The sequence below is a fragment of the Limulus polyphemus genome, unplaced genomic scaffold (genome assembly GCF_000517525.1).
Source record: "Limulus polyphemus unplaced genomic scaffold, Limulus_polyphemus-2.1.2 Scaffold611, whole genome shotgun sequence".
In the NCBI taxonomy this organism is placed as follows: domain Eukaryota; kingdom Metazoa; phylum Arthropoda; class Merostomata; order Xiphosura; family Limulidae; genus Limulus; species Limulus polyphemus.
In genome coordinates this window covers 31,442-41,893 of record NW_013666221.1, presented here as the reverse complement: position 1 = coordinate 41,893, position 10,452 = coordinate 31,442, and the positions used below count along the sequence as shown (strand labels likewise).

General features: G+C 29.5%; 1 protein-coding gene across 7 annotated transcripts in view; it reads left to right on the top strand.

Moving 5' to 3' along the window:
• LOC106459450 (transcription factor 12-like) overlaps window positions 1–10,452 on the top strand; it is a 132,499-nt gene that overhangs the window by 112,572 nt on the left and 9,475 nt on the right. For all 7 annotated transcript variants that reach the window (XM_022385947.1, XM_022385948.1, XM_022385946.1 and 4 more), the window contains 5 exons: window positions 462–540; window positions 1,185–1,246; window positions 8,054–8,272; window positions 8,742–8,832; window positions 9,972–10,185. In XM_022385947.1, the coding sequence (XP_022241655.1) occupies window positions 462–540; window positions 1,185–1,246; window positions 8,054–8,272; window positions 8,742–8,832; window positions 9,972–10,185 (665 nt within the window). The remainder of the gene's footprint in view (window positions 1–461; window positions 541–1,184; window positions 1,247–8,053; window positions 8,273–8,741; window positions 8,833–9,971; window positions 10,186–10,452) is intronic.

The following is a 10,452-nucleotide window of genomic DNA, read 5'->3' as shown; positions in this document are numbered from 1 at the left end:
ATGCTTACTAATTTAAAAGTTATAGCATGAAAACTATAACAGCACACAATGGTTATGAGGATGGCCTGAGGACTGAGCCCATGCTGAAAGAGTTAAAATAAATGACTACTAACAGGGCTCTTGCCTTTCAGTTTAAACCTAAGCCAGCTGTTATCTTATCAGTGATGGTCTATTGCTGCTTAATTCATGCATTCAAAAGAAGATCGTCACTTGTGAAAAAATATATTTCTATTTTGTTTTAGAAGCACAGAAAAAATTTCAAAGCCATTCAACTAAACTGATTAATCTGTAAGTAATTCTTTTTTTTTCTTGTGAATCCCTGTCTCCTTTATGTATTGATTTATGTTTATTTGTGTGTGTGTGTATATATATTTCTTTATATTTAACATATTTTTTTTTTATGAACATACATCAATATTTGAGTGTAAAATTATTAAATGGTTACTTCACTTGTATTTCAGATTTACTCCACTGAACACACAAATGGCAGTTTCTCTTCCACACCTGCTACACCGGTCAATTCGCCACCACCTTTCTCAGGTTAGTTTTATCTAGTCCCCTTATGGTTTCTAATCAAGTTTGATGGTTACCCCATTTTTAGTTTTATTATACATAGATTCTTATATAATATATAGAATTTATATGAAGAAAAAAATCATAAACCACTGTCTTATTGAGTCACTGATTGAAATGTATCTCTCAATGAATTTATACTCATTCTGGTTGATAGAGCCAGAGTTCATTCTGATTGGAACTGCATAAATATTTATATCGTTTTAGCATCCGTAAGAAGCTAAGCATCATAACAATATCTGAAATATTCAGTCATATTACATATTACTGTGCTTGTGAAATGTTTACAATTTTAAAGTCAATAACACAAATTGTAAGTTATGGGGAAAAAATATTGGAATTTTCCTGGTGCTATCTCTGTTTATCATTCACCTATATAAACATTAGAATTTAGTACTGGGTACAAGTGTTAGTTGAAGGACTTGTAAAGAGTAGGAAATGCATGTTATTGACTTAGTTCTACCCATTCTCAAGTTATGACTGACTAAGGAATTTCAGTTGCATTGCATATTTAAAAGAAAGTTTATTTTTATGTTTTTTTACTACAGCTTTTAGTCTAAGTAGAGCTTTAGGGAAATTTCATCTAAAGCTGAATGGTCGTTTTTATACAGGTGTGCCACAGTGGTCTCGTAACACTCAGGCTGTTTTTACAGATGGAGCACCACATCATTTGGTGAGTAAGTTGCTAAGAATGTAGAACAATATATGGCTGTTGAATAGACTTCAGATTTTTTTGTAAATATAATATGTGGGTAAGTGTTTTGAAATGATAATCAGACATTTTCTTATTTCTTCAACTTGTTTTTTGTTCTCTGTGATAATAAACTATCTCTTAACGTGACTGGTGTTTTAATATGTTTTCTTGCTAACTTGTTTTCTTTTATTTGTTTAACAATTTTTTTTTATCAAAGTAAAATAGTTTTTGTCAAAAGATTTTATTCTATATATTTCTACAGGTTATACTTAATCTATCTAATCTCATTAAAGCATCCTTATTGTTTAATACTTTTTGCATGCTTATCAGTCCACCCTTTATGTTGTCCATAACTTGTAGACAAATGGTGAGGAAGACAGACTTATTAAAGCCGTTCACTTCCTTAGTGATGAAGTGGAGGTAAAGCTTCACTTTGATTTTTTTTCGTAGCTCATTTCTGTGCTTCCTATGCAACTTCCCTTCAAATTTCTTTGAATTCCTTGTATATTTTAAAAACTGATTTTCAAACTTTAGCACTACCCATTTTTCCATAGACACTCTTAACTAAAAATTTACTTTATTTTTCAAATAGCTGTTTCTTAAAAAACTGATTTAAAGGATTCATTTCTGTTTATATATATTGATATGTAAATCATAAAGAAATATAATTTTTCTCATACAAAACAGCATGATAAATTTCTTTAGTTTTTAAGAATTTTATTGAAACTGTAGAATCTCCAAATGTGTGTTCAGAAGTTATAAGTAGATTATATTTTTTTCATCATCTTCTGCAGTAAAAATAATTCTCCTGTACTTTGATGAATATTTAGTACTTGTTAATTGTTGTATTTTCATTATACTTTCAAAAGAAGCTCACCAGTACTTGACTGTCTATTGAGTGGTTCCAGGTTAAAGTTTTTAATGTCTAAAGTTTCTTTGATTTATAAAACATAATAATTTTCTATAGTCCCATGCTTGAAAATGTTTGACACTTCCACATTCCTTGGTAAACTCTGCTCCTTGAATCAATCAGCTAATCTTCTTGAAGTGGATCCTGTTTATACTCTTGAACACTCAGAACATTTACAGATGTAGATAATGTTCAAGCAGTTTGATTTACTTATTCTCTCTTTAAACAAAAAATAGTTCCTTATTTCTATGTTGCAAAATAAAGTCTTGAGTTGTTTTTTAATTTTCAAATCATGTTTATCAGTGAGCATTAGTGTTATATCATTTAAAGTATCATTTGATAAATTTATGATGGTATAATCAGGATTTCTTGAAAATGATTTGCTCATTTGGTTTTCTTTAAGTTATAGAATTTTTTATCTTGTGTTATTCTTATTTTCAACAAATTATTATTTCTTATAATTTCATTAATAATGAAGACAAAATGTAAAACACTAACACAATTCTTTAATTGTAACATTTCCTCACCTAATAGTTTTTCTAATTTTATAACACTTTTCCTTTAAGTATGATTTAAGCTTCCAAAAACATGTGTTTTGGGTTTCTTTTAATCTAAAGGTGGCAGTCTTAAAATTGAAAAAGAAGACTATAACAATAGGATTCTTGAAATTGTAAATAATATTCCTAAGTTTTGCATTGTAGAAAAAGATCCAATTAAATATATTAAAACAAAGCTAAGTAGATATTTATTGAAATTATAGAAAAATAATATTATATTATGCAAATTATACAAAGAAATAAGACCAGCTGGTTAACATGCTGGTTGGTATTCTTTATGGATTACCAAAATACATAAACGAAATTGCTCAATGAGACCTATCATATCAAATCCTGGATTTTATAACTCTTAAGCTAGCCAAACTTTTTAGTTATGGCTTAAAGGAATTTATATGTAATGAACATACCCTGAAAGACAGCTTTGGGTTTGTTAACAATATCAAAGAGTTAGATTTCGATCATCATGTAATTACTAGTTTTGATGTAGAATCAGTATACTAATATACTATTGGATGAGACCATTGAATTATGTGTAAGTTTGATTTACAATAAGAAATGTAGTTTTGAGAGTATACACAAAGAGGTATTTCAGAAACTGTATGAAATAGTAACAAAGGAATTGTTTAGTGGAAAGGTATATGATCAAATAGATGGGGTCTAGTTTTGTCCCTATATTAGCAAATGGTTTTAATGAAAAGATCTGGTTACAAGAATTTTATGTATAGAAGATATGTGGATGATATATTTGAAAATGAAGATCAGTTGGGCAGATATCTTTGTTAGTTAAATAAAAAACACAGAAATATTAAATTCACTCTAAAAGAAAGACACCTTAGTCATCAAAAAGTGTGAGAAGTTTAAAATTGGAGTCTACCATAAACTTAGGTTTTCAGGTTTATATTTCAACTATAACAGTTATATACTAAAGACATTCCAAGGAACCTTATTAGAATTTTCACATACAGAGCCCATAAATTTACCAGTAATATAAAACTATTCAGAAAAGATGTACAATATCAAATGTTATCTAAGCAAGTATGATTTTTCAGTGAAAGCAATAATCAGCAAAATCAATCAGTAAAGCTTCCGCCTCTAAAGATGAAATGTATAATGTACCAAAAGAGATTCTTTATATAGTGCTAACATTCATGGGTAAATATTTCTTTCAAATAAAAAACAACTCAAAACTATTTTGCATCTGCAAATAGAAAGTCATCCTTAAACCCATTATTAAAATAAGGAATGATTTTGTATTTAAAAGAGGTAAATCAAACTATATCTACATGCATAAATGCTCGAGTTTTCAAGAGCTTATACAGGTTTTATCTCAAGAGTTGCACAGTTTACCAAGGTATGGGGAAGTATCAAACATTCTCAAGTATTTTTAGATTGTAGTGATGCTCCGATAACAATTGAGCAGTTGAAGATCATTTGAAGACTAATTATAATTTTTATTTTAGATGTTTAGCAACTCTTCTGGTAGAAGTTATTACCATCAATTTTTTTGTAAAATGATACTGACCTCAAACTAAACAGGATTTTCATCTTTTGCAGTGTTTTGGTGCACAAGCTTATACCAAATCTCAAAAATAATTTTGAAAGGTTTAAAACTAAAAAATAATTTTGTGTTGTACTTAAAACTGGTGATTCACATTGTTTTGTTTTAAAGTAATTTTTGAATTACCCTTGATTTTATATGATAACCTTTTCATCATTTATGCATTTTGTGAAAAACATATTTTGTTACAACTTTTTTTACAAATAATCTACAGATTTCCTACTTAGCAAAGGAATCACTAACATTGACTAAATACCACCAGGTAGTCAACATTATGTTTATTTTTAAAATATGCAGCAACCTCACACTGATCTTCTGTAAATCCAAAAATTGATAATTAAATAATTATAAAGGGTTATAATGTTTTTATTCAAAACATATCATGATTTCAGTTTGAAATAATTAAGTAGCCAGTTAGCTAGTTTATTTATGTACATTGTTTGAATAGGATAAACATAAAAATAACATTCAATAAAGAATATTTTACAGACACTTATCATACTCACTAAACATTAAACATAACTAAACCTATCTGATTTGATGAATATTTTATTTTATTTAGTAAACACAATAGAAAAAACCTCATGCTTACAAACACTAAAACTCAATGAAATCATAGTATGTCTGTTAAATAGTAAAAACATCATAATTTGAAACAGTCAATCAAACATAAACAAGATATCTGTATTAAGCCTTAAGCAATTTCCAGTCATGTGATTTCCTTCTTTCATGCTGTATATATGTATATTCCTGAATTTAGGTAAATTGCTTGTAATGAAATTTTCTTTGTTACCATTCAACCTGTGTCTAAACTGTTTACCTTATCTCAAGTTAGCTGATGTCTTCTTATTGAAGAAACTTTCAGTAGTTTTCAAAAAGATATAATTTAACACACAAGTAATTTCACAATTCATGAAAAGAACTGAAAATAATGCTTATAGAAACTATAAAAAACTTAAACCTATATATTTGTTGTGCTATTACACAATAGTCTAATTCTTGTTCTATTCAACCATATTTAAACATTCTTTATAGCTGTTTTTAAAGCTGTGTTTCATTAGTAAATGTTCAAACCACTTGATATGGCACCATAATGAGGTTTCAACGAAGGCCTGAACATAAATTAAGGAAAACACTTACAAATCAAGAAATGGATAATATATTCTCAAAGGTTGATAGGTCATTAGTAAAATTAAAGTTGATTTTTGAATAACCATAACTTATTTTATTTAATACTTAGCTAAAGTAAAAACCTAGCATTTTTTGGTATTTTTCAGTTAGCCTGAATTTCAAGTCAAACAACATAAAAATTAGATAACATGAATTTATTTTGTAAATTTAGACTTTTGATAGCTAAAACTTTATCTTTCAAAGTTTGAAACCATTAAGAAATGAATAAGAATAAAACTAGAAAGTCTGTTCAAAAAATAGTGCATTATTGTGTTAATAAAGAACAACAATGTTTAGCTTCACCACACTAGCTGCAAGTAATGTCATTTTTACAATGAAAAGTTAAATGTTAGCTCTGTAACAATGTAACCAAATTTTCAGTATTCTTAATATGAAAGAAGAGACTTCCACGATAATAATATAGTATTCACATTTTTATATTAAAATCAAATAATTGTGATAATTTATAATCGTATTTAGAAAAAAAATATAGCTTTGGTAAACAGGATGCATATTTTGTAAAACATCGTTACTTATACAGTCATACCTCTTTCATTTTCACTTATTTTAGGCATGAACAATACAAAAAAAAATCTTTCTCACGAAAATGTAACATTTAAACAATGGCAAATTGATTATGTAACTATATTTTATTAGAGCTGCAGGTGTCCTACACAATACTAACTTTGATGAAAAAAATCTCTAAAGTCTTGTCTAATCAATTTTGTAACCTGTAATGCTCAAAGACTCTCAAAAAAGGCATAAGCCAAAAACCTTGGGTAGAAAAAAGAAAATATATCATCTTTCTTGAGTATGGTTACATCCTTCATGTAGCAGTGAAAACTAAAACTAATTTGGAAAAATCTCGAAAGTCTAGGCACATTGTTAGAGTGTCTGGAAAAACCAGGACACAGAAATTTACTGTGGCAACATTTAGTTGACATTCATATTTTTTATATTATCCTAGAGATAATCAGTTACTGGCTGAGGCCTTAACTGGATTGTTGTAGACTCCAACTGTGTTGATTTTAGGAAACCTAAAAAAAAAGATTTATGGTAATTAAAGCCAAACCAAATAAAAACAATGACATTTAATGCATCTTTTTGATACTATGTGGTAGTGCAAGGATATTTGGCTGTTTTGTTTTAATTTTGAAAAAATGGAGGAGGGTTATAACCCTTCCTAGATTTGAGCCAACTTGTACAACATTGAATAACATAATTATTATTTTCTGAAAGGAATGGATTGGGGATCAGCCCCTTAAACCCATCCTCTAGATCCACACCTGCTTATACAGTATTGAAGAATAAAGTTTTAACCTTAAAAGAGATGAAGGGGATCAGGCCCCAATAAACCTCCCTCCGCTAGGTATACACCTGCTTATATAGCATTTAATAATACAGTTATTACTTTGAGGAAACAATGGGCTGAGAAAGGGTCAGCCCCACTGCATCCCTTTCCTAAATCTGCACATTCTTATTATTAAAGAATACAGTTATTAATTCCTAAAAAAAATGGAAGTCTAGACCCCTTGGACCCCTACACTTTAATCCATGCCTGTTTATACAACATTTAAATTAGAAACATAACACAATTTAAAAAAAAGGATAAATTTACACTTTGTTTAACCAAAGAGATTGCTGTGGGTGTTGCCAGCTAGTTGCCTTCCCTCTAGTCAACAGTTCAAAATTGATGATGGTAGCAAATAGCCTTAGTCTTAGTAGCTTTGTAATGACAAAAAGATGGCAAGCAAGTTTGGTGGCAATGGGCAATGAACCCAAGACACTCAAATCACAATGTATCCCTACTCGCATATTATGTAGCTTTGCACTTAACAACAACAAACATTATTTCGATTACTTTGGTAGTTGGAATAATCAAAAACAATTTTGAATAATTGATTATTTTGGTGACATAAATCAGTTAATTGTCATTTTGATTAATCAATTAGCTTATGAGACACTAATTGATGTAATCATTGTTCATAGGTAATTGATTAAATTGTCCAGCTCTAGTTGTATTAGGATGAAATTATGAACATTAACTGTAGATTTTATGAACCTTATGGTTCAAGGTGTCTCCTGGTTTGAAAATTTTTATTTTTCCTCCTTTATAAATATCTTTAAAATAGCTATGTTTTTTGTAAATGAATAGTTATTGAGAGAATTATCATGGTTTTTTAAATGCATGCATCACTGAAGTCTCCCTTTATTTAATTCTTTTAGTTTTTAAAAATTAATATATTAAAAGTGTCAGAAATATCTGTGTAGTGCAACATTCTACGTCCTCTTGTATAAGCCAGGAAATTATTATAAGTGGCCATTAAACATATTCATTGTCTACAGATAATAAAATCCCTCTACAGTAAGGGTGATCTGGGTGAGCCTTCCTCGTTATTAGTATATTGTATGTAAATAATTATGAACATTTAACAAAATCTATCCTGAAAAATCATGAAATTCTTCTGTTCTTGCCCAGTTGAAACAAAATGAACATAGGAATGTCTAATTTTTACATACTGTTTTAGTACTTCAGATAACTATATTTCATAAATAGTAACAGAAAGACCCTTCTATAACTTTTTTAATAGACTCGAGGTGTGATGGAAGAACGTCTCGATGATGCCATAAATATTCTAAGAAATCATGCAGAAGGAACAGGGCTTCAGGCATTTGTCCCAGGAGGGGATCTAACAAGTTCTGTTATGTCATTAGCTTCAGCTGCTGGACATGCCAACAGGCTAGTAGGACCCATTGCAGCACATTCTTATCCAGCTTCCCTTGGAAAATCTGCTTTAGAATCCCATGTGGTGACTATCAAGATTATAGATTTTTATTTTGGGAGCTAGCTTGAGTTGGGTTAGCATCATAGGCAGAAAAGACCTGTTGTAGTGGTAAAACTTGATCACAAAGAAATGCAAGTTTTCTATATTTTTTATGAAAATTTTGATATTTAATTCAATTAAGAAAATCACAGATTTTATTTAAATTCTTAAAACTAAATCAATAAAAATTGGATCCATTTCACAGTAGACCTACAGACCATTTGTAAGTAAAGTTGAATAAGATAATTTTATTAATGCACAGAAAAGGTTTGTTATTCAGTAGCATATAGTGTACTTTCTAAAACAGAAATACTAGAATATATTTTACTCACTCTAAGGTCCAAGCAACATGGCACTTAATAAAAATATGTATATAAATAGAATAATAGAATTTCATTTTAAAATTTCAACTAACAGGGTAGTCCTTACTAATACCTAATTTTCTCTTATCTAGCCAAGCCCTCAGCCTTTAACAGAAAGTACATTGAGAAGTCGGACAGTCTTACCAAATGCTACTGCACAGGCAAATGCAGTGCAACACTGTGGTAAGATAAGGACTTTTGAATATTGTACAGTAAAAACAGTATTTGTAATCACCTTCACCTTTCTCTAATTTTTTCTGTACAGAATAAATTAGTACGACTGAGACAATAGCCTCTAGCTATTATATTCACAGTAATTTATGTATATGTCAGTTCACTAAATTTTAAAAAATAAATAAACTCATTGTTTGAAGAAAAAAAATATCTGGTCATTACAAAAAATGCACCAAGGATTAGTTTTATTTATATCAAGCCAGAGCTATGTTTATGGGTTTGATTATGCTATTTTAATACTTATATTATAAAATGTTCATGTAACATTTTGAAATATGGATCTTAGTTAAGGAAATTAGTCCAGTTGTAAGTAAGTCTAGAAAACAAGGATAATTTGACAACACTGAAAGATTTTAAGCTAAGAAAGCTCTCAGGTATCAAAAGTGAACTCTTGCCTTATGAAAGTCTACATTATCAACAGGGACAGTCATTCCTCTCAAACTTGGAAGGTGGCCACAACTTGTACTTGAAGTATGAAGTATTCTAAAATCACTTTGGTTTATTTCCAGTTATTACTATCAGTAACATACAAAGAAATAAGCAACTAATGCTGTTACTGTACCAGTGAAAAATTAGTTTTCGCTATCAGAGACCTGCAAAACATTTGCAGTCATGTTAGTATCTTTATTGCAACAGTACCAGTGCACACACATGTGCACTTAGATAGTAAGATGCGAAAGCATTTCAGGACGGACAGAACTGAGTATTATTGTATTATATTATTAAGTACTTGGAACTTATTATTTATATATATATATATATATATATATATAGGTAGTAACTTAACTTAACTTTTGGTGTTACAGGCTGTTTCTCAATACACTTGTAAATAGTATGAATGTTTGATAAGTGAGATTTTGTAAACAAGATGACAGTGGAAGAAAATCTTTTAAACTTTAAATGGGCAAAAGGAGCTAGAAAAATATATTCTTGTTATTACATAACAAATTTTATTAGCTCTATGTTAAAATATATCATAAAAATATAAAGGCAAAATATCTGGTATAAGGGTAAGAAATTATGTGACATACACTCAGTTGTATGCATTTTCTTGACTTCAGCAATAACTTGTATTTCTCTAACTTTAGGCTTGCCAGTTGAGAATGAGTCAGCTGTGAAAATAGTGAAAAATAAAGCAGACAAAAGTTTCACTGTTTGCAATAAGTCTGCTACCCCTAATGCTACCTTAACACCTGCTTCTCCAGCTCCTTCATCAGACTCAAATGCATCTACTGCAACAACTATAGTTACATCTGCCACTACCACCACTCACAGTAAAGGAACCAAGCGATCACATTCAAGGTAATATTGTTTTTTGTTTTTCATGTATATGTTAAATTTCTAAAGCTAACATCAAAATTTGCCCTCACAATTTTGCCAATTTGTGTTAGGAAAGTTATTGTCATATTAAATACAGCTGATTTTCAATGACAGAGTATTGGAAATGCAATCAAATTTGGATGGCAGATTTGAAATATTGACATAAATTATTCATAACTCTTTCAGCATGGGTTCAGTCCCTAGGACCAACCTCATAACCATTTTGTGCTTGTTATAGTTTTCATGCTA